This window comes from Ambystoma mexicanum, chromosome 4q, assembly GCF_040938575.1.
Source record: "Ambystoma mexicanum isolate Mex_15411 chromosome 4q, UKY_AmexF1_1, whole genome shotgun sequence".
Classification (NCBI taxonomy): domain Eukaryota; kingdom Metazoa; phylum Chordata; class Amphibia; order Caudata; family Ambystomatidae; genus Ambystoma; species Ambystoma mexicanum.
This window is the reverse complement of record NC_090928.1, coordinates 622,479,774-622,505,345: the sequence shown is the minus strand read 5'-3', so window position 1 is coordinate 622,505,345 and position 25,572 is coordinate 622,479,774. Positions and strand designations below refer to the sequence as shown.

The 25,572-nt window shown below is 42.2% G+C and overlaps 1 protein-coding gene across 1 annotated transcript in view; it reads left to right on the top strand.

Moving 5' to 3' along the window:
• LOC138467868 (actin-related protein 2) overlaps positions 1-25,572 on the top strand; it is a 599,885-nt gene that overhangs the window by 253,363 nt on the left and 320,950 nt on the right. Inside the window, exon 5 of the mRNA XM_069608160.1 lies at positions 4,576-4,712. Coding sequence (XP_069464261.1) covers positions 4,576-4,712 — 137 coding nt within the window. The remainder of the gene's footprint in view (positions 1-4,575; positions 4,713-25,572) is intronic.

The window sequence follows — 25,572 nt, the reverse complement described above, 5'->3', positions numbered from 1 at the left end:
TATTCAACTGCCAGTGATCAGCACAAAATGGACAATGCCAGCAATACCAATGGGGACCGAGGGAAAGTCACCAACTATTAAAGCCCCCGCTCCCAACTCTTCTGCTCTCCCAGCCATGATTCACATTTAGATGGATTTGTGAACATTACACATGCCTTGCATGGGATAGATTTGTGAGGGTTAACCTTGCATGACATTGGAGGGATTTGCGACGCATGGCCAGTCCTCACATTTGGATAGATTTGTGAGGATTAGCAAGCGTCACATTTGGATAGATTTGTGAATATTAGCCATGCGTTGCATTAGCTGCTCAATCTTGCTGGATGCAAAAGCACACTTTGTGTCTGGCAATTCTTGCTGCGCAGAAAGGGGCTCTTGGGAGTGGTCAATGTGTTGCACTTGGAGGAATTTGTGGGAGTGGCTAGTGAGTTCAGCTTGGGGGGTAGGCGGGTGGGCAGCCAGTGTGTTGCACTTGGAAGAACTGGAGGGTACCATTGAGTTGCGGCTAGATGTGCTCTGTGGACATACTTATGAGAGTCGCCAATGTACTAATCACCCTGCTCCCCTTAAGCATGCCAAGTACTATACATGCCCTATTGGTCTAGCCAAACTACACACCCACCCAACATAACTAACATTTGCATACAACAATCCCAGACACTGGAACCACCCTTACGGATACAACAAGCCAGTGCGCACAACCATAACTACCAGCCAAACTGCACATGAAATACACAAAACACACCCCCAAAAACTAATACCCGCTTATAACAAACAACCCAGACACTGGACCTTCCCCTTGCAGGCACAACAAGCCAGTATGCACGATAAAACAACCAGCCGAAACTACACATGAAACACACAAAACCAACATTAACAAACATTTGCATATAACAAACAACCCAGGATTGGGCCTCACCCTACGGATACAACAAGCCAGTGCACGCAATCCAATCATCTGCAAGCCAGCACACACAGATGACCGTTTCTCATGGTTCTGGATCTATCCTATCATTCTACGCTCGCTAACCCACCCCACCCTCTTTCTTGCAAAGCCACGTGAGTGCCTAGAGACCACCCCAATGGTAACGGTGCGCAGTATAAGACAACATAACACAACATTGGCACCCACAGAATCCCTAAGAAGGAAGGCCTTCTGTTGCATGCGCTGTGGCTAGTCATCTTCTGTGAACGCTGGTCCATTTCTTTCTCCTCTTAAGCATTTGACTGCCTTCAGGATGTTATACATGCCCACATTTCCATAATCCTCTCCCTAAATAGGATTTTTTTGTTTTATCTGACTAATTGGCCCCTGACTACCAGTGACCATAAACTGACAACATTGAACTTGGTTGCATTGATGCCTAAGGGAATTGATGAATTGCAAGACATCTTATCCTTGTGAGGTTTTGTTTCTCCAAAAAAAACAAAGTAGTCCTTAGAACACATCTGTCCCTTTTGACTAAAGTGATTTATCAGTTTCCATGGTAATCTGTAGATATCTTGAGCCTCCATAGACATTTTCTTGGAGGCTGGTAGATCTCTTCCTTGCCTGAAATTGTGTAGTTTTATGGAAAGCTGGTTTCTTACTTATGGTGATCATGATCCTGAAAAACAGGCGGTAGAGACTTTCATTACTCGATGAATGGTTTCTTGCATTCTGGAATGTTACTCCAAGGCTCCCCTCATATGCTTGTTAATGCCCTTGCTCTGAGGGCCAAGACAAATTGTATTACTTTTCATACTTTGTACACAACACTCCACAGAGCTTGCTCTAAATTAAATGTATGTGCTGTGCAGACTGTGCTAAAGAATCTCCTTGGAAAATCAGTTCATCCTAGCTTCCCCCTGAACAGACTAGTGTTTTAAAATCTTTCCTTGTGCCTGAAGGAAGCGGGACTGTTACTGACCATAGTGCATCAGTGGTTCTCCATAGCGACTCTTGTACAAGTATACCTAAATCTCCTTTCCTCCAGACAATCCAGATTTTAAACCCCTTATCTCTGTGGCTTTGCTGCAGCAAGTTATAGAAAAAGACCCAGCTGGAGGGAGCCAGTCGGCGCATGAAGAGGGCCAACAAAATCCTGCAAACCTATTCCTAATATATCATGTATTTGAGCTGGGCAAGGAATCTTCTGGTCTGGGTACTGGGGTAGGGGCATCTCATGATTCTCGAAGGCGGCACTAAAAAAGGGTTAAGTGAAGATTTATTTGAAACATTTAAACTTTCTTTAAAGTTTACAACATTAGTTAAACAATATCATGGACAGTGTCTTAATATTACTGTCCTTGTCAGGCATACACCATATTAAAATTGTTACCTTCCCCGCTTTGCCAAATGCACACATGTGTAGCATTTCAAATAATCCTCTTGAATTGTCAGGTTTCACAATGCACACAAAATAACAGTGCCACAATAAAATCTCCATCTACAAATTGACATTACCAGGATTAATTTGGAGCACAAATACTCCGGAAGCAACACCAAATGTCTCTTCTCTTGGACGTGTATATAGATCATCTCGCTATATATTTCTTCAGTTATTAGCCCAAATCAGTTGTCTTTACCAGCCCTCAAGAGTGGTTAAAGGAGAACAACTCATCCAATTTTGTAAAACCTCTCTGCTAATCAGAATGAGAATCAGGGCTGTACATTTGCTGAGTGGGCAGCCTTAGCAAGCAGATCCGTTGATCAGTGGGTACTTCAAACATCAACTATCTTAGACAAGCGACTGGTCGCAAGATTCAGAATTTCAGCAGATCAGGCCATAACCAGGCAATGTGCAGAAAGTCTGCATCGTCCATCATCCATCGTAGGATAAACCACATATGCAGTATGATCATATTTTATTTTTGTGTGTGTGTGAGAGAGAGAGAGAGTGGTGTCTCGTGTGCCCTGGAGGATGTTGCTCTTGTCGGCAAGTCTTGCTTCAGTTTGCTCTGGTGCCCTGGAGAATGTTGCTCTTGTCCTCTGGCAAGTGGTTCTGCTTATTGAGTTTCAGAAGCTCTTGATATTGATTTTCGCTTTGCATCAGATGGAGCTTTTCCAAGAGATGTTCGTTTTTTGTGCAGCATGTTTCAGTCACTTAATGCCTTCAGTACATTTGACAAAAATGTCCAAGAAAGATTGATTGTGCTCTCTTCTCGTGAATGAACTTAAGTAAACTGTAACTTTGCCATTTCCCATATTTGGAGTGGCGTGATAAAAAGAAAATGTTAAATTCTTTTTTTTAATTACCTTTAAAAATGCTTTAATAAATAGTTTCAAACTGTATACAGTAGTAATACATTTTAAAGGAATAACCAACATATCAAACATTTTGCTTCAGACACTTTTCTAAATGTTGCCTCCTTCTAGTACCTACTGTAGTGAATCAGTGTGAGCATCAGTAAATGAGGGTGTCTACGGTGTAAATACTTTGCATCCAAACATAGACTACAATCTTGCCCCAGATGAAAGAGGCTTCAGCGGTGTGATAGCAGGACAAACATACACACACACATGCATACATTCAGCTTTATATTTCAAGATATGCACTTGATTGGAAGTAAATCTTCTCCCACTCTTTATCATTTATAAGCCTGTTTGAAGCCATTTCCCATCTGTTATTAGCCTTCAATAATTCATCTCTCCACCAGTCCATCATGATCTTATATAAATGGGAAAACAGCCTTATTGCGAGTTCCAGCCTGTGAGACATACTCAAGAGCAGCACTATATAGTAGTGATTTCAAATTCTATGCCGTCTCTTCTTTCATTGTCTAGTATACCATTGTAAATACTGCTGTATACCCACACAGCCCACGTAAAGTCTCAAAAGACCTACCAACATTATTAACATAAGGGTCCCCCAGCTGTGTCTGTGTTGGGTTTATGTGTACAAACACATCGATCAAAGTGGTAATAAGTATTCAACAAAGTACGTGGAACAATCAGCTTGTAGCTCCTTAACATAGAATACACAGTGGAAACTGCCCAGTTGGCACAGATGAAGTGCCTCAGATGCAGCCTTATTTGAAATGCCTAAGTGGCACAGGTGTAGTAGAAAATCTCTCCCCTTCGATGAGACAAAGTATTAAAATGATTTGTTTATAAATGTTCCTGCCTAAGTAGGTGATACGCCTAACAGCTTTTACTGTGCCGGAGCCGCAAGGCATTCGTGCCGCATCAGCCCAATGAGGCATGCTTCCTCGTTGACACTCTAAAGGCGTGCCCACACCGCCACTTAGGCAGCACTCCGCCTTAATTTACGTGAATGAGTTTTACAGTGCAGTTAATTAACACATATCTGGAAAAGTGTAATTCAGCATGAACAACTTTGATGTTTATTTCTGATTCTACTTTACCCACACGTTTTTTCACACTGTCATTTCGTCACTCAAATTCGAAGACGTATGTTTCCAAAACTGATTTAATAAATGTGATACTGACTAACAAATATCAGTGCTCCCTGTTTTTGTGAAAGTAATATAAAGTGAAACAACCAAGATGCAGTTCCCTAAGCATTGCACATTTTTTAATGCCTATAGAATGTTAATTGATTAGTTACTGTTTCGTGTCTTTGTGTTGGACAGGCTTGCTGACGGGTGTAGTTGTGGATTCTGGAGATGGTGTAACTCACATTTGCCCTGTGTATGAAGGATTCTCTCTGCCTCACCTCACCAGAAGATTAGACATAGCTGGAAGGGACATTACTCGATACCTCATTAAGGTAAGACAGTGCAGTTTATTTCATATTGATTAAATATAAGGCATAGTTTAGATACAACTGCACAAGAGTTCCATAACACCATAATTTTCCTTCACTGGTCGTTGTCAGTCAGGACTGTTTTGTGACTTCTGAGGCAACTCTTTCCCCTAACTGCCACTCCATCCTTTCCACAGCTCCCGCCTTTCTTTCCTTTTCTCCCTCACCTCTGTTATAGATTATTTTTATTGGTCCAGGCAATGCCTGCAGTGCCTCACCATCCTTGTCCAAATGGGGGATGCCTGCTGTCTAAGGAATGGGGTGTGTGCAGGGCTCCAAATAATGCTTTAGAGTGAAAGTATTTTACCTCTACCTTATGAAGTTGAGAGTAATATTACTTTCTAGGAGTAACAAAGGAATTAACCTTCCCAATTTGAGCATTTTTCAGGTGGTTAAAATATATATATTTTCTCTCAAAGAGGCATCCTTTTTTAATAGAGTTCTTTGCACCTATAGTTCATGCAAATTAAAAGATGCGTGTTTTTATCTTGTATTTCCTCTTTGTATTAAGCCCTAGTACTATCACAGCTCCTTCTTGTGAGATGGCTCTGCTGGTAACACTGATCCAAACAGATCTTTTGAGCAGCATGCGTGGACGGGGGTGGCCGAACCCTCTGTTTGCCGGGTTTGTTTTTGCTCCATATCTTTTTATTTTGTGTGTGTGTGTGTGAGAGACATAGGATTTTATCCCGAGTTCCTAATTATGAAACTCTGCTTTTCTCTTCTCCATGATATCCTACAATAAGTGATCGCTTTGGGTGTGGGTGGAGTTTATATATACACGCGGGTCTTGAGTCCTGAATTGATCATGAAGGGTGGCAAGTGGAACCGGATAAAAGCCGTTCTGTGCAAATTCTTGTGTTGCAATTTCTTGGATTTATTAGATTTCAATTCAGATTTTAGTCAGTGTTCTGTGTGAAGTGTACAGTGTTTTGGGGGCGTTTCCTTGTTTGGTTTGACTCCAATGTGGTGCTACAAACCTGCGTCTGGATTTGCTGTTGGTACTCTAGTTCACAGGAGAGTTAACTAGCATTTCGGTACTTGACTGTCCTTGTAGGTGGGACCAGACTGATCTGCAAACGGATATTCTTCTCTGTAACAGGTGTAATCTGCTAAAACATAGCTGTAGAACCTCCTGACTGGGAGCCATCCCAGAGGACAGGTTAACTGTTTGTGTTCAGTCTCACTACAAAGGCTCCCACAATTTCTACAAATTTCTGAGATTACCCACTCTATGCTTTGTCTCCAGAAGTTCGAAAATCTCTTGAAAACCCCCTGGCAGAAACAATGTTGGGGTCAGCAGGTTGTTTTACTGAGCCTTTATCAAGGTAAATTGTTTTTTTCTGGCTTCGTATTTCACTAAACTGCCCTCTTATGTCCAGGTTACAATAGATGCAATTGAATTGCTTTAATGGCATTGCTAGAAAGGACGTTTTCTGTTCTTCCCATTAGACATGATGATATTTAATACCTCCGGTCACCATGAGGAAGTGCTGTAAAGTTTTTTCTTGGAGGCTGGTTCTTCATCCTTGATGAACGCACTACAATGAATCTCGAAATTATTTGTCTTTAACAATGTGTTCTTCCAGAAGTTACAAGAGGCATCTATAGGTGCTTAGTTTGCTCGATCTTTCTTGCATGGGGTATTGGTATGAAGCAAAAACACTAACTGGGTATAATGAAATCTGGTCATGTTGTGCTAAATGGTGTCAACGGGATCTATCCTGGAGCGGTAATGGGTATAACTGATTCGTGGAATGATGTACCAAGTGGGCATAAAGCACTCTGGCCATAATGTTCAAACTGGACATAATGGTTGAATATGGCCATTACGCTCCTATTGGGCAAAATGGAATCTAACATAAAGTGCTCTCTATGCATAATGGAAACCAGCCATGCTCTGTGTGACTACGCCTTACAGAATGCAACCATGATGTGATTAATGAGCAAAAGGGAATATTGCCATGCAGTAATAACTGAATATAGTGGCATGTAGCCATGCTGTATTAACTCTTTGTGTTGCTGCCACAAATTGACAACCCGGCACAAGAAGAGTCAGAAGTGGTCCTGCTTGTAGTCCACTGATTCCTCACAAGCCATTCTGGTCCAGACATGGACGAGTATCAGGCTGCACAAGTTAAGTGTTAAGGTCTCTTTAGAGGAGAACATTCAGGTGTTGGGGAAGGTTCCTCATGGCCAGGGCAGAAAATGTTCCGTCACCACTAGCCATTAGCTAGTGATATTTGACCCCTGGTCGAGTAAGAAATGGTGTGCTGTGTGTATGTAGAGAATTGAGGTGGCAAGCAACTTTTTATTATAGCTAGCTAGTTCTTTGCAACTTGAATGTTTGCCCCCTGTTTGTCTATTGCACTGTTGTGCAGTTTGAGCAGTTCAGAGTGTAAAGGTGTTCTTTATAGCACTGTGGTGTGCCCCTGTCACACCTTCACTGGATGACACTGGTCAGAAGGCTGCAGCTGGGTACCTCTATCTGCAGGACCTGAAGAACGTGCACCAATGAGTGCTAGTCCTGCACCTGATGACTCATACCGCTCAGGCTCCTGATTCAATTGCGTTTGTGGATCCACATTATGTCTAGCTTCCGAGCCCCACACCAGCGATTGCGGTCTGCAGACCACCAGGGGGAAGCATGATGCTCACCAGAACACTGGAGAAAGACTAATTCGCAATAGTGTGATGAACTTCCCCTTAGCAGTATGCAGAGAAATATTGTTCTTTCTGGATCTTTATTATGTGACGTTATGCTTTATTTCGGCGAAAACATGCCATAAAAACCATACATAGAAAAACACTCTAAGAATTAAAATAAATGATGCAGAAATTAAAAAACATCTGCGGCTCCACTCATAATGTCCAGATTCATACTAGGAAGATTGTGCAAAATAAGCAAATATAAATACCATATCCTCACAGTATTATCAAACTCTAAAATTGCATGAATAATATATCATGAAAACCATGCACTCTTCAGATAAATCAATATAAAACTAAGTTAAAATCTCATAAATCATTTGTGCAAACTGTAACCATCATTTGTCCCCCAACTCTAAATTACTTTAGATGTTTTGCAATAAGACATCACGCAAGAAAATGTCAAATGTGCATCAAATCCTCCCAATAATTTAAGGCATGCTCTTGGACCTACTTCTCTGTGCTCTTAATAGGTAGTTTCCCATAGTATTGGCTGCAAGGCTATCCTTAGCTGTGCTGCAAAGTATCATAGCTTCTGTCGTGAATCTAACAGAACGAGCTCTGAAAAGTGGTCTCAAGAATGTCCTTCTTATGTACAGATATTATGGCCAAATTAATAAGAAATTAACAATGCTCTCAGTTTCATTGGGACAAAATGGGCATGTTGTTGAGAAATTGCATTTGTTCCCAATGCTCGCCATTGGTAGTATCCCCAGGCGTAGATTAATGAACAATTATCTCATCTGCTTTGGACAACTATAATCCAGTTAAACCTCATAGCCGAAGGACTGCTTCAGCACCCAATACCTAGATAGTTGGCTAGATTGAGCACGCTTTGACAGAACTTCCGCTTCCAATTTAAAGGCCTAAGTGTTTTTTATGTAAGTTTTGGAGTCCATATTCAAGCTGCTGTGGTTAAACCAGAAATCACCCAGCCCAATGCAATGGTGCTCTTTTTTCAGAAGAGCTAACCAGGGTAACTGCCTACCTCTCTTGGGCCATAACGTCCATCAAGGACTCCATGTATTTTCCCAGGTTTGCATTCGAACAAACTCTTGCCCAGTAGTATACGTGCTTTGCTTTACATATGTCGATATTCTGTAAATTTGTTTCAAGACGGACTGGGAGGTTTGGTGCGTAAGTGGTAAACCTATAACATTCTTCAAAAACGTATGCTACCACGAGACTCCAATGCTGATCTCTCCCCACAGCTCTGCTCCATAAAGAGCCACTTGCTTAGCCTGCCATTTATATGCCTCAAGAGACACACCCATGGCCCCATTTCTGTGCTTTCTTGTAAACCTAGCTAGTGATCCATTGTATATGACTAGTGTGAGCCTTGCCCTGTCTGTCTGGCCTCCAGAACTGCAGTCCTCCCTTACTCTTACTCCCAGGTCTTTATGATGACAAAGACATATATGATCACTGATTGTCTGAAAACATTTTATCACACATATGCTAGCTACTTTTTGGAAATTCCCGTAGTCAGCTGGCTGGGCACATGTCCTGAGATTTCATAGTCGTGCTAATATTTCACAACTTTCAATGATTTTTTGTGCCTTTTGCTGCACAGATGAGACCTGCTACTAGAGCTCTTGATGTGCTGTTGCAGACTGCAAAGATCAGAAGTAGCACACTGATTAAGATTCTATCTCCATATCCACACAAAGCAGACTCCCACCCCCCTTCTCCGGTGTAACATCAGCTAGTGACTGTGGCTTTCTGAGGAGATACCCTACACTAGAGATCTCATTGGCTGATTCTAGACCTTGGGCTAATTTGTTTCTGTTCCTTCAAAGTGTAAGAGAGTCTTTTGTAAATTCTTTGCCTGAGACACCTTGGTGCCCAGCTTTCAACACATCTTGGTTTGCCTTAAATTGTAACTGTGCCTTGTGGTGGATGGCTAAGCAAACCACCCTGCGCCACCTGAGCAAATACAAAAAGCTTTCGCCGGTTTGGTCTACAATATCATCGGGTCATCCAAACATACACTCTGTCCCAATGTGGACATTGTGGTCATGGTTGCCATGACCATTGCATTTTGCATCGTCCTCTGTCTCCAGTGCCTTTATCTACATGTAATACACCGGTTTCACCATCCCTGTCCACTTTAGACTTGTATATGTGCCCTTTGATCTTGAAAGGTTGTTTGGTACAAGATTGTTGAGTTCCTGGAAACGTTCAACAAGCCATGTCTTGGTCCACTTTGACTTACACCTTTTCAAAAGAGTATTGTGAGACAAGAGTTCCAGAAGCAATGAGTTACTACATGCCCCACCCACAATTGCAACAGCACAAGTTTAACTCCATAAGGGCTAGGGACAAAGACAGGATGTCTGTTCTCTTCAGTGGACCCAAAGCATCTTGAATTTGGTAATTGTTACAGACGCTTTTCTCCCTTTGAGTAGCAGTTTGCCTAATATTTTGTAGAACTGGAGGGATATTGCATCCCAACTGTGAGCTTCATCTCCTGTTCAGCCAAGCGCTAGTTTGGATCAGTTATCTTGGAGATACAGTGCATGATAGTGCCCTAGCAGTAGAGGGAAGAATGTTGTTCCCAATACTTTGTTGCCCCAAAAACTGTGGAGGCTTGTAGCCTCCCCTGGAACCTCTGTACCTAGGCCTGTTTTTTGGAAAGGAGAAGTTTTTAATGGTGACCACAGAAAGTGTACTCAGTCTGTAGTGGCGGGGGAAGCATTTTCAATTCTTCTTGCTTATTTTGAGTAGTTCTTCTTAGTACTATCTCAGTGCCTTCAGTTTATTGTGGTCATTCTGAATACGATTCAGACCAAGGCTTTCCACAGAATGTAGGCTTCATTCTCATTGGCATAGGGTTTGGCCAGGGGAAACGCCTTTAGGTGGAATAGACTCAGAATGTTCTGGTGTCAAATTCCCACTTGACAGGGTAGGGTGCAGTGACGAAATGAGGGAATTTGTTCTCCCCTCCCCCCTGGGGACAAGGACTCCCATTCCATGAGGAATTCCCTGATGCCCTCAAAGTGATGGCCTACATGGATTTGTCTACAATAACGGAACATTACCAATTCCACAAAGATAAAGTTCACCTATGCTATCCACAACAGGAAACTGACTTTCTCTTTATATCAGTCCCTCCAATGGACTGTGCTGAGGATGCTGAAAAAGGATGATATGAGGGAGTGAGAGAAGGCGAGAAGCTAAGAAAAGCTGGACAGCCGAGAGAACCATGGAAGCCCCCTGTGCATAGCAGAGCGGAAGGAAGCAGTACTCTCGCAGAACGCAGAGCCTGCGTAAGCTCCGAAGCGGAGCCAAAGACGCTGGGAGACCATATGAGAACGAAAGAAAGCACAACTCGATTGAAGAAAGAGTTTGGTGGCTGCGTGACCACACAGCCATGGTGGTGGGCAGTCCAACCGTAAAACAGCCCAGATACAACTGACAGAAGAAAACCACTGCCAACACGAGATTCAGTGCAAGTCCAATTCAGAAGACATGAATGAAACGCACATGACCCAGACAGCGTGGCAAGTGAGCTGCAGAGCCAAGAAGAAGCAGCAAGAGAGTCCAAGTACCTTACTTGTGACGTTACCCCTCGTAATAGAAGGTAATACGGGCAACAAGATTACCAGACAGTTAAGAGGGACTCATTATAACTCGAACAAAGCCTGTCCTAGTCCTAATGAGAAAAGTATTGGAAATAAGCAGAGGAATGAGAACCATGTTCATGAAAGGCAGAGCTATCTGAAATACACAACGTGTGAGAGAATTGGAGTTGAAAACTCGTTTCCTTGGGAGAAGGGACAAGTCAACCCAGGTCCGGAAGATGAGAAAGAGAATACTCCCCCCATGTGTGGCCGTGTGGCTGTGTTTAGCAAGGTTTAGTATCTCATAGTTCTTACAAGCATTGTTTTGGTCAAGTTGTGACCCTGTTTCATCACATTATAAGTGCTGTAACTATTGCATTCTGTGAGACTTGGTTCTAACTATGTCACGGATGGTAGAGGAACTGGAGGTTGGAAGTGGTGAATGCATGGATGCAGTGTGTGAAACTGCTAAATTGGCAGGCCTATTGAACGGAAAGATGGCCTCTAAACCCATGCGGCGTCATCAGCGAACTTGTACGCCAAAGTTATCTCCTGTAAAACTTTGACGGGTAATGCCAGAAAAATTACTACATTTTTTCCAAAAAAGAGTGCGTTAAGTAAAATTGATGAGGAAAAAGCTGTTCAGGAGATTGTGTCTGAACTGAATTTATCGTTAGGGTGCTTAAGGTCTAAATTCATTAATGATGTGATTTCGACAACTGATAACAATGCTCAGACTGAAACAGTATATCCGTCGGATGTGCTTTCTTTAGAATTAACACCTGAACTTAAGCCTGTTTTAAATTAGCAACTAGGTGAGAAATTGGCAGGCCTATTGAACGGAAAGATGGCCTCTAAACCCATGCGGCGTCATCAGCGAACTTGTACGCCAAAGTTATCTCCTGTAAAACTTCGACGGGTAATGCCAGAAAAATTACTACATTTTTTCCAAAAAAGAGTGCGTTAAGTAAAATTGATGAGGAAAAAGCTGTTCAGGAGATTGTGTCTGAACTGAATTTATCGTTAGGGTGCTTAAGGTCTAAATTCATTAATGATGTGATTTCGACAACTGATAACAATGCTCAGACTGAAACAGTATATCCGTCGGATGTGCTTTCTTTATAATTAACACCTGAACTTAAGCCTGTTTTAAATTAGCAACTAGGTGAGAAAGTGCCTAAATGTTCTGGGCATAGTGTGGTTAACCTGAATGTTCCCGATAACATTTTAGATGGGTCTGTAGCTATCCTTGATAAAAACATTGTGGCCGAAGGCAAACAAAATAAGTTGTCAGACCGGTATGATCTGAGAACAGTTATGATCCATAAGGATGTAAATGATGTATCCATTAGTCTAATTAACTTGAGTGGAAACATTGATTTGTCCTCTGAGTTGTAGAAGTGGAATACTTGGGTGATGTGCTCGACATCATGTTGACTCCTTATCTTATGTCCATCGACCCTCTGGCCTTTTTTGATAATAAGAACACCACTCTTGTAGAACAAACTTCCAACTTCCCTGGATGGTAGTTTAAGAGACATGAGTGATAATGGTGCAACTCTACCAAATGACGCCTTATCTGCATCGGTGCTGTCAGAGTAGCATAACAAGTTTGTCGTCAAATTAGATGTTTTTGGCGTTTCGAATTTTGCCAACTATCCACATGCGAAAAATGTTAAAATAAGCATCACTAGGAGCCGCAAGACAATACGAGATCAGGGCTGTGATACGGATTTATCTGGTTATGTGTTCAGCACTAATTTTATTTTTAAAGCCCCTAATGTCAAAAATGTTGCTGGAAGTTTGCCTACTAAAGACATAGTAGCGCCCAAAATATCAGCTTTCCCGAAAAATGCCAACACCAAAAAGAAAAGAAAAGTTATTTCTCATACTTTTATGCATACAAAACGTGTCAAAATAACTGTGAAGAATGTGCCTGGAAACACCATTGAACCACTTAGTTCTGACGGCAGCAGTACTGGCACACTGTCTGCTGGCTCAGTGCTGGAGACTGCTGGTTTGGCGTCTTGAGGTGGGTCAGAGCTGACAATGACATATCCTGGCCCCCAACAGCTGGGAGGAGCGATCTGTGGCACAGCAATACCCCCGTCTGAACACCAGTACAGTCCCAATATCAGTAGTTGATTGCCTTCCTCCCTTAAAGAGGGCAGCAGTTTTAAGTATTTGCCATACAGTTGCTGCTCTAAGAGTTATATGTACTGACGATATCAAAATAGTTGATCAGATGGACAATGTGTCGATGAGTATTTCTAATATATGATTTAATTCTGGGGCAACCCTTGAATATATTTTAAAATACGAGACAGAATTATTTTGATTGAATTACATACGTAGCATAGTAAACCTCTCCTCATAAAAATGTAGAGCATATAAAACATTTAACACAAACGATAACAACATCCATGGTAATAATGGGCCAAAAGATATCAAAATATCGACAAGGAAAACGAGTCTGCAAGTTGTCTCAGTTGCCGGTACTATATATGAATATGTACAAATATGAATAATGTATCACAGGAGATCGAGATGCGGTGAACAGCAATTTAGGAGTAGGTTCTGATGGCCCTATTAATATTGCTGAGTTGAACAAGGATGATGGATACTGGCAATGGCTGCCTTCAGTTTTTAAATCTCACTTTTCAATGTTGAGTCGATGCCATTGATGTGCTATGTTCATGGAATACACAACGGTGCACACATCTGTTTGGAGCTAATGGCCTATAGTCAATAATGGATTTATTTTCTGTTATAGTCTTTCAAGAAACATGGCTTGTCGAGAATGTTCTCCTTGATAGACGTGTGACCATCCAAAAAGTAGCCTATAAAGGCCTCCTCGGCCGTCCTAAAGGAGGCTTGTTGATATCTGCCCGGCATCCTTAGTCCGTTGATGAGATCCCAGGTGGGTCAATGATGGTGTTGGCTGCTAAATTGTCTAGGGCAGGGTTGACTATCATAAACATTAATGTGTATGATCCTCCGAATGGTATTGCTACTAAAAATAATATTTAAGCGGTTAAAGACATTCTTGAAAAGTATCAGCAAAAATTCCCCATATATATCATGGTGGAATTTAATGCAGATATCGTATTACAAAATGGTGATCTGCAAGGGACACCTAGATGTGCACCCATATGTCAGGATAGACTACACAGAAATATTAGTCCATGGACAAATGTACGAGATGCACATGGTCTTATTAGCCTCAACAGGCTCTGCCCTGGCGATGACCAGAGATTGTTTTTGTAAATCGCACTGGGCTAGAATTAGCCCAAGATATGGAAATATCTGCTCGTTTTTGAAAGCGACCACTATGTGTTCTATTCAAGACTATGTGTATACCAAAAAATAACATGATAGATTTCATGAGTGGTGACATATTTGTGAGTAGTGGAGGGAACTGTATACAATGGCACCCCCAAAATCTAGCTACGGTCAAACTAGCCTCAGACCAAGTTATTCCAGCCTTTATTGAACAATTATCGATTGATGTGTCCTCCTCTAGTAAGATGAGTGAGGTTTTTTAATCAATGATTGGCTCCATAAAAAAACTTGGTATCTAGCCACTGGTCTTACAAAACACTGTATGAGCATACTAACAAAATATACCATAAATGATTATTATCCAAAGATCAAAGCTGCAAAAAAACTAGGTGGAACAATTGAGGTTTTATTATCTTCCACATCCTGCATGTACAGTGACGGCGAAATAAATTTAAGAATTAAAGACGCTAATAGGAAAAAGAATTATCACAGGTGGCTTAAAGATTACAAGGTGGGTTGTGAAAATGAACGTTGGTTACGTATTGCATACCTGGCCACGACTAATAACACTATATCAATATGGCAAGCAGTAAGGGCTGGTTCTAAAAGTAACATTCCAATAAACTGTGTTGCAGAAGAGAGGTGGGTTACACATATAAAGGCAACCATGGGGTCTTGTGATGAAGAAGATAATGTACTGCAGATACCAAATATGATTTGGATTTACACTGCTACTATATCTGACGTCACACAAATAATTGAACAGCTAAATAGATCTCGAGCATGTGACTAGATGGTACAAGTAATGGACTGTTGAAAATGTCTGCTGCTATGTGGGCTCATGCCGTGCATTTCATTTTTGTTGATCTAGGAAGGACTGACATACTTCCAGCCACATGGCGGGAGAGCCACATTTTACCTATATACAAGAAGGGCCAACGAGATGGCCCCAGAAATTACTGCATGCTCGCAATGTTGGATATTCCAGCAAAAAATCTTTGTGCGGGTACTCCTAGTAGAATTGAATCTATGGATGAACACAAATGACATCTTAAGTAAATACCAGACTGGCTTCAGAGTAAAATCTAGGACATCACATAACATCCTCATGTTGGTCTCAGCTTTATAATATGCATGGTCACGAAGGCAAACTATAGTCTATGGCGCTTACATAGACTTTAGCGCCGCCTTTGACAGTTTGGTAAGAAATAATATATGGCGGAAGCTAAAAGCGTGGAATATTTCTTTGGGACAGCTAAGGATGATGGTTACTTCATTCTGAAACTAGTGCAAAAGCGCATCTAAACTCTGTCTGCCAATTGTCTGTCTCTAACCCTACTGGCAGAGGGTGAAGCAAGGATGTATCGTTGCTGCCTCCCTATTTCACTTATATTTGGCTGATGTACAACTGTCATTTCATTCCAGTGAAATAGGTCCAGTTAAAGCAGGGTCGCAGCGTCTTAGCTTGTTAGCCTATACGGATGATCTGCTGCTTTTAGACTATACGCCTAAGGGACTCCAATCCCTGATTAATGGTCTTGGAGTCTTCACAAAGAATAATGGCCTGCAAGTAAACATTGCAAAAAGTAAGGTTATGGTGTTTGTTGGCAAACCGAAACGAAAGGCGAAAACCAGCTGGTTCCTCGATGAGGAAAAATGTGAGTGTGTCAAATCCTACAAATACTTGGGTCTGTATTCACTCAACTGGAAATTCCACTGGGAAGAAACAAAACACAAATGTCTGAAACTGGTTCGTGCTATAAGTTATTTAATTGGGAGTAATGGTGCGTATTCAGTGAAGACAGTTGTGCTTTTATATTCTTTGAACATTGTACCTGTGCTAACCTATGGTATCGAGATATGGGGCCGTTAGGGAGAATTCTCTCTTTAGGCTGAATTTCCTAACCTAGTGAGTCCCCCAGCAGCTTTGCTGGATTTCTGGAGTTTGTTTTTTTCTCCTGCTAAGAGTGAGACTCTTTTTCTCCCACTCTTGGACATGATTTATGGTGTTCCTTTGACTGTTAATGTGTTTTTCTGGGCTATGGGGTCCTTTACTCCATAGGGTCTCATGTGTTTTTACTATGTGTGTTACACAGCACCCTCCGTGCAGTAACACAGGGGTGTCATAGTGGCACCCCACCATAGACTCCATACCCTGGGACTGACTACTGTCTCCCAGGGCATGTAAAGTCACCATTGGCTTTACTAGTCCCAAATTATTAACAGAAACCAGTACAAACCATCATATTGTGGACATACTGGTCGGGGCAATTCGATTGGCACGGGGTCTGTTAGTTGAGGGGGCACGTCTCCGTCCCCCCTGATCTAGTTTTGGCTGGTGGCAGTGGATACTACTTTTTATATTCGACCGCGAATATTTCCCTATGGGATTTTCCCATTGTTCGAGGCTACCAACTTGAATTATTTAATTCTCATAGCCTCGAACATACCGCCGGTTTATTCAATTAATATGAATTCGCCGGTTGGTATTTTTTGCCAGGACTCGATTCTAAAATGGCGTTTGTGTTCTCTTCTGTGACCCCAACCCAAGTCGAGCCCTTTGTTCCACTTTTTGGCGGGCTTCTCCACAGAAGCCTCCAAAAGTGGTGCCACTCTGTCTGGGTACCACAGGGGGTGTGGAAGGGGGTTTAGGCACCCTGGACTGAGTTACCTTGGTAACTCAAGTCGCACACTTGTGTGATTGGCCCAAGTGGTGAGCCGGCCGGCTCACCACTTAGCATGTTTGATTGACAGCTAGGCTTAGTGAATGGGGGTATGCTGCATAAAAGCAGAGCTTTGGAGACTGGAACTTCAGAAATCGCCACAGGACCTGAGAATCCGACGAGGGAGAAGCTGAGCCGACCTACCACGACGACATCACCGGTGGAGCCCTGCAGAACCGACTCACCACTTCCCGACGACAGAGAAGATCTCCCGGCTGGAGAGGCTTCTTCCCCTGACTAGTGGGCACAAATAGTTTACCTTCTTTTCTTCGCACCCCAGACCGGTTTGTGGTCGAACTGTCCGTGCCAAGCACCCCGGCGGCCAGATAGCCACTTACCACTGAACCGCAAATCAATGGACCGCTCCTTGTACCTGAGAAACTCTGCGGCTGGTTTCTTCCCTGGCAGTGCAACAGACTCCTGTCTTCCTCCCTGACGAGATCCTCTCTTCCCCCGGACAAAGCACCTACTCGCATCCGCTGCCAGGAACAACTGCCCCCGCTGGAGTGTTCTCACCACTTCAAGGTACCGTGTCCGCCAGGCCTCCCTTTCTAAAGATTGCTACAAGGTAATAATAACCCCTTAACCTTCTGGACTGGGCTGGCCTCCTTGACCCTCTAACTGGTCCCTTTCTTTGGTCCAACTCCTTTTTGAACCGTTACAAGACTTTTGTGCACTGCAACCGTGTGACCTTGGACACATTTCGTTCTGATCCTCAAAGTGGATCCGGCCTACTGACTCTGAATTCACAGTGTTACTTTGCCTTCCTTTCTTGTTGTGTTCGTGAAAAAGTGTTGGGATCTGTTTCAATTTATTCTCTGCTGTTCTCTCCCTTTTTAAAAACGAATTATTAGAGTGCCATCTACGTTAAGCGCTCACCGCTGTCTGAAAATAAGTGGGGCTTTACTTAAGACTTGTCTAATATTCTTTTAAGGGAGTGTATATCTTTTAGTGACCGTGTTTTTGAATTGTTTACTATTAGTGCCTGTGTGTTTTTCTAGATGTGGTTTTAAATAAATAATTATATCTCTTTTACACCAAGTCCTGGTCAGTGTTTACTTGTTCTATTGTGTTCTCTTGACCTATTGTGAATACTCTGTATACTGCCTAACTCTTCTTGAGGAAAGTCTGACTGCTCAGCCACAGCTACCAAGTGAATCTGTGTGGTGCGGACTGCTACCAAGTGGGTTTACTGCCAAACACCTGTAGTCCTAAATCTTTTGCAGTGGTCCCAGAGGTTTCTGCCTAACAGGGGCATGCGTTTATACCAGACCTTGTTAAATTCAAAGCAAGTCTGTTACGTAAACTGTTCCATTTGCCACATTCCTTATCTGTAGAATATCTTTATTTGGAATAAAACTTGACCGGCATTGCATCTATTTTGATATCAAGATAGTTTGTGTTCGGTGAACGTGTGCGCTTTTTCGCAAGGGCTTTTTTCGGAAAAAAGGGCTGTCTGTGGCCGGAGGTGCTGTTCGTTGTGGATTTGAGTACCGTGCATTTCAAGAAAAGCTACGGTACGAAGAGCGAAATGACTCTTGAGTGACCTGTTTGCCCTAGGGAGCCTGGCCTGATAATTTGCTACGCAACATTAACACTTGTTTCTTTTATTTTTACGCATTTGCTCTGTGAAGGTGCTAAGTTGTGAAAGCACCGCCCCATTTTCCACAAGCACATATACAGCCAGCGCACATGCTTTTTTGCAAGGGCTTTTTCGGAAAGGGCTATCAAGAAAACAAAAAACATGAAAAATCTAGGTGAAAAAGCGCATTCATCATCTAAACAATTCATAATGAAAATCATTGATTCTCAAAAAATAAACACAAACGAATGTCGAGAAGTGGTAAATAAATATAAAAATGTAAGGAAGGAAAAAGCAACGGACCTAAGGATCAAGTCAGACTTCTCCTCCTTCTTACCAGCCTTTGGATGAGCTTTTATCAGTACTTATAACGGATAAACAAAACAAAGACCAAGCTTTGATAAAGCCAGCTACCCTCGAAGAGGATGCCAATGGTGAAGAACAGCAAAAAGGGGCAAAGAGTGACGACAAGAAGCCTCAAGAACAACGAAGAAAAGACATTAGAGAGGCCGTTGATGCTTACATGGCCACACAAGCATCGCATCAGCTTCCTTAGAAATTCTCAGATGCACCATCCTCTATCACACCAAAAGAAGGTCCACAGATTCAAAATGATGGTAGAGGTTTGCAAATAATACCAAATAAAATGATGTCTGACACCAATGTCTTGAAACCATGGTGAGTTCTGGTAACTTTGATAAAGTAGGTGTCCAAAGAAGCCTGATGCGTGGTTCTCCTTCGAACCAACTCAATCAGTTGAAACCTACTCAATCAAAAAAACACAAGGAATCCAGTGCAGTACATCATACACTGATAATGAGCTGTTGTCCTATCCCGTTCGACCAATTCACCTTGTATCGTTTTACCATATTAAGTATATTTTAAGAAACTCTGAGGTTAGAAGACGTCACCTCAGGCGATATAGCCCAAGTGGAATTTCTAGATGTATATAATCCCACAATGATGAGACTTTGGATTCCCTCAGGGGTTGTCCTCAATACAATCTGGTTAGCTAAGGCTAAGTTGTATGCCATGGATTTTCCATTTTGCAAGATTTGCAGAAAGTGGAAAATGTGGAGACAAAGAACAATGTGCCCCTATGTGAGTGTGCGTGTCAAAAAGCAGCCTCAATGACAGTACCAACTACTCTGAAGGCATAACTATGCACAAATGACTTAAACAAACACGCCGCTGAAGTAACACATGAGGGTTGCATGAAGTTGGCAAGTTGGAACTCTCAGGGGCACCTACATCTCACACAGTCTGATCAATATCACATCAATGAATAGGATATTCTCGCATTGCAGGAAACTTGGCTTTTACATAAACTATTTTGGGATGATCATGACATTGCCTTCCTCAGTGCAATTGCGGCATCTAAAGGCTGCCCAACTGCTGGACTTCTAATAGCTGTTAAAGCTAGTGCAGGACTTACAATTGAAGAGTGGGTTGCACCCAATAACTTCATGCCACTGGTTAAAATCTTCCATCTACGTAGAACTATTGCTTTCATAAAGCTCTATAGAAATCCGGTTGCTATAACAGTTAAAAGATTATTTTCTGATCTACAAAACCTGTTGGACATAATATCAACTGATTCATCAATTACCAATACCATAATCACTGGTGATCTTAATTTACGTTGTCCAGATCCTAAAACACGCACTGCTGATACTCCACATTCATGTTGCACCTTAATGAAGTAAAGAGGTCTTCATGTGTCGAATGATTCTCTACCCGGAGATGTGCCTCCACGTCCAACGTGGTCTAGAGGATCTACATCCAGTATTATCGACTATGTATATGTAGACCAACAACTCTACAATCTAGCAGATAAGTTTGAAATTATTCAACAATCCAACAGTTACCAAAATATTCTTACGTTACAGTGGCATTGGTCAGTAGAAACCTCCACTATTATAAGGGATAAGTGTTCTTCGCAAATGTATCATCAATAGTGCAGCCAATCGTCTCAAGTGTAACAAACAAACATTGACTCAACTAAACACCTTCCTTGACAATAAGCATTCATCAAATGAAAAGATGTTGTATGACCTCATTTTTCTTTCCTTCAATACTTCCTGGAACAATATAAATTAGAAGCCGGCACAGAAGGTGCACTGTTTTGATCTGGAGCAAAAAGAAAAGAAAGCTCAATTACGGCGGAAAAAGGCAATTATCAAGAATTTACCAGTAGCCTTGAGAGCTGCAGCAGTACGTATAGCGAAATGTGACTATAGGAATTGGACGCGAAATCGACAAGCTCTCAGGTATCTGATAGATGGCGGTGAAAACTTCCTCAGAGCAATCTCATCAAAAAATATGGCCATGATTTGGACTATGATCAATCAAGCTACAGCAAAAGCGAGTTTGCAACTCCACATCAACAGGGTGACAGAAAGACAATGGACAGACTATTTCGCAGGCCTGTATGACAATAAACCATGGCTACCTATTGAGACCAAATCTACAATGTGTGTACCCTGGTCGTTACACATAACTGAAGATATTGAAGAATTTCTAAGGAAGTTTAGCAGTTCAAGAGCCCGGGGACCAAATGTCATAAGTAATCATTTGCTAAAAACTAATCCACACATTTGGCCCAAAATACTAGCAAATATCTTCTATACAGTAACAAGGAAGAGACAAATACCTAATGAATGGCGCAAGCCATAGTAATCCCCATCTATAAGAAAGGGGATCGAGCTAACCCTGCAAATTATAGACCTATTTCACTCTTAGACGTTGCAGGGAAAACTTTTGCTCGCTTTGTACTAAGGGATTTCAACGCTTGGACATTGAACTCCAAGAAATGTGATCCCCATCAGACCGGCTTCTTAGCTGGGATGGGAATGGCTGTAAACTTAACATCTCTCCACGCCACAGCAATACCATGATTCAAAACGACCATTATATTTTGCATTTATTGATTTCAATGCAGCTTTTGATTTAATCTCGAGACAAATTCTCATAAACAAACTACAAGAAGAAAATTGCGCAAGGATTATCGTGGATATTGTCAACAAATTACACAGTGAAACATCCTTGCAAGTAATGAATAGGAAGGGGATGTTATCAGTGTTGGTGCCTACTACATTGGGACTGAGGCAGGGGTGCATACTCGCCTCAGCTCTATTCAATTTCTACTTGTCAGACATCCCTGACGCATTCCGAGATTTGGTCTTGGATGCTCGAACATTGGGACAAGAGAGAATCACTGCATTACTATACGCAGATGACTTAGTTACAAGCATTATCAAAATATTTAGACGTGAACCAACTAATAGTTAACACTAAAAGTCTAAAATCATGATATGTAATGCTAGATACACAAAAACGAATAAAATGAGATGGATTCTGCAAAATCGTGCATTAGAGATAGTTGAGAAATATACATATCTTGGCATGCAATTTGATAATCAACCTCTTAACAGGGTTCACTTACAGACCATGAAAGTAAAACTAACTTGGGCAATCCAAGATGATGTTACGCAAACATGGAACATTTCCGTTAAGTTTGGCCATTGCGTATTACAAAGCCAAAACAACACCCATTTTTTTTAATGGTTTAGAAGCAAGGCTTAGTTTTCTTTTTTTTTTTTAAGTATTTTTATTGATTTTACAACAAAGAACTTGTAAACCTCCCCATTTCCGATCAGACCTCCCCCCCTCCCACACCGGGTTAGTCCACGTAACTGCTCCATGCTCCAAAGTGTCTCTACTTCTGTTTAACGGAACATGTCCAGTATCTTTATTTTGTGTGGGCACCACTGTTCCATATAGTCATTTTGTAAATATTCCAAAGTTGCTGCCCAATCGTCTCCGAATTTTTGATGGTTCCCTTGGAGAATTGTAGGTTATGTGCTCTATCGTTATATGGGACCATACTCTTCTTATCCAGTCAAGTGCCATTGGCGGGTGTTTCTGCTTCCATTTTTGGGCTATTTCTAACCACACTCCAATCAGCAGGCCCATAAAGTTTCTTTTCTGGGTTTTAGTGAGGGTTTTGACTCTCGGGTCCCATATCCCACATAGCCAAACTTCTTCCCCCGGGTCACCCATGTCTGGGAACATTGACTTCATGTGAGCCTTAACCTCTCTCTCCAGTATTGTTGTAGATTTGTGCAGTCCCACCATATGGGTCGCCAATTTCCTCCCCCACCCCCACATGCCCGCCAGCATTCATTGGATACTCCCCGGAACATCGTATGAAGTCTTTCTGGTGGTAATGCCATTGCAAGAGAATTTTAATCCACATTTCTTTTGAGTGTATCGCTTTCGTGCGTTTGGGTATCAGCTCCCAGGTGTATTCCCACCGTTCTCTGGGGATTGTTTTTTTAAGGTCTTTTCCCATCTCTTCATGTATTGCCATATTACTTCCTCCCCCAGTGTATTAATGAATCTGTATGTGCTTGAAACAAACATTCTTGTTCCGTCGTTTGTCATAAAGTATTTTTCAAATGGGGTTAGTTCTCTCGAGGCCACTTCCCTTATTCTGGGCGAGTCTAGCCAATGGTATAGTTGGTCATATTTGTATCTATTTTTGGCGTTGAGTTTCATTAGGGAGGTACACTCTTCGAATGATCTTATCTGTCCTCCCTGGTACATATCCCCAACCATTGTGCAGCCTGCGTCCTCCGACTTAAGGAATGCCTTTTTCTCGAGTCCTCGTGGGAAATCAGGGTTTTTGAATAGGGGCATAAAAAGTGATGGACTTTTTGTTAGTGTGCCCTTCTGCGTAGCTCTGTCCCATATATACAGTGCTGTCTGCGTAATTTCGCTTATTTGTAAATTGGAGTGTCTGTTTTTTCCCCACCCATAGCATGTGTCTTGTCGGTGTGGTTGCTACTGCTCTGTCTTGAGCTGCCCACGGCTTCTGGGAGTTTCCGGTATCCATTCCTTCAGGATCCATAATTGGGCCGCATCATAATATTTTTTAAAGTGCGATAGTGCACATCCCCCATCTTTTCTGGAGGCAGTAAAGACCGTGTTAGATACTCTGAGTTTTCCCTTGCCATATGTATTCCGTGACCACTTTCGTTAGGGATTGAAAAAATTGCGGAGGGGGTCTTATTGGCAGAGCTTGAAATAGGTACATGAGTCTAGGGAGGATGGTCATCTTGATCACCGTTGTCCGCCCCCACCATGTTATTGCTAATGGGTTCCACTTCTCCAGGTCCCTTTTTATTTGTCGTAGTAGCAGAGGGTAGTTTTGGGAGTATAGTTGTTGTATATTATGTGTCAGGGTGATTCCCAAGTATTTGACTCCCTGTTGTGCAACTTTTAGTTGGAGGTCTTCTGCGACTGATTGTATCTGCTCGGTATCACCCGCCAGTATCGTTATTTCTGATTTCTGTCTGTTAATCTTAAGCCCTGACAGGGAGCCGAATTTTTCTATTTCTTGCATGAGGAAAGGGAGAGAATGATCTGGGTCCCCCAGCATCACTAGCATATCGTCTGCATATGCAGCTATTTTATGATTAGTGCCACCCATATCTATGCCCTTTATTTCCTTATTGCTGCTTATCTTCGAGAGTAGGGGCTCCAGGAAAATTGCATATAATAAGGGGGATAAGGGGCATCCCTGTTTCCTCCCTCTCTCGATTTGAATCTTCTCGGATAGGGCTCTTGTTTACTGCTACTCCAATGTTGGGTGAGTTGTAGTTGGCTTTTATCATTTTGATGAAGGGCTCCCCCACCCCCATTCTCCTCAGTGTGTGGAACAGGAGCGACCGTTCAACTCGCTCAACCGCCTTTTCTGCGTCCAGGGCCAATATTATCACTGGGGTTTGCTTTATTCCTATTTTTTCTACAATGTGGAGGACCCTCCGATGTTATCGTGCGTTTGTCTACCAGGGAAAAAACCCGACTGTTCCTGATGGTCTAAGTTCGGGAGTATTTGCGTGAGTCTCGTAGCTAGGATTTTGGTGTACAACTTAGCGTCCAGGTTTATCAGCGCTATTGGGCAATATGATGTTGGGATTTCTCTGTCTTTTCCCTGTTTCTGTATTACTAGCATTTTTGCCTCATTCATCGATGGGGTGATGTTGGCTTGGTCTTTGAATGTGTTAAATAGATCCGTTAGGACCGGTACTTATATATCACTGTACGTTTTATAAAATTGGGCGGTATAGCCGTCCGACCCTGGAGCCTTATTCTTGGGTAGATCTTTTTTTAAAATTTTTATTAATTTATATCAACCAAACAACAATCAAACTTGCAGTACATATTACAATACGTCGAATGTTATACAACATAATCCTTGTTCACTGCTTTTCCCTTTCCCTCCCTGCCCCCAAGCCTACATGTCTTTGCAATCTACTTTTGCAGTTTGCAAAGGGGTTTCCTTACTCGTGTTCTCCTCTGGGTCCTGGTCGCTTAACCAATCTTGCGTGGACCGAAATAGTGTGGCTATTAGGTGTCTCCAGCTTGTCAGGGTTTCTGCTTCTTCATCTCCCCCCATGTTACTAGCATCCTGCCATACTACAGTTTCAGCTTCCGCCCATTTCTGGAGGTCTTTCCACCATATTTCAATCCTAGGTCTGTGACACTTCTTCCATTCCATGGCGATCCTACGCTTCATCAGTATATATGCCAAATCCTTTAGTTTGCTTACATGTTTAAGTTTACGTGGTCTTGGGAAAGCCCCAAGCAGACATGCCCACGCTATCCCAACAGTTACCTTAATCCCCTTTTCCTCCAATCTGTGAGCTATTTCTCCCCAAAATTTCTCTATTTCTGGGCACGCCCAGAACATATGCGTCATCCCAGTGTTTTCTTCGCCACATTTGGGGCATATTTGTCTTTCTGCATTGCTGAATTTAGCTATCCTTTGGGGTGTCATAAAAGTCCTGTGGGTTATGTACAGCTGTATTTGCTGTAACCTTGCATTCCTTGACACTTTCCTGTGGTACCCTTGGGCCCGCTCACACATTCCATCACTCATCAGGGCACCCACCTCTTCT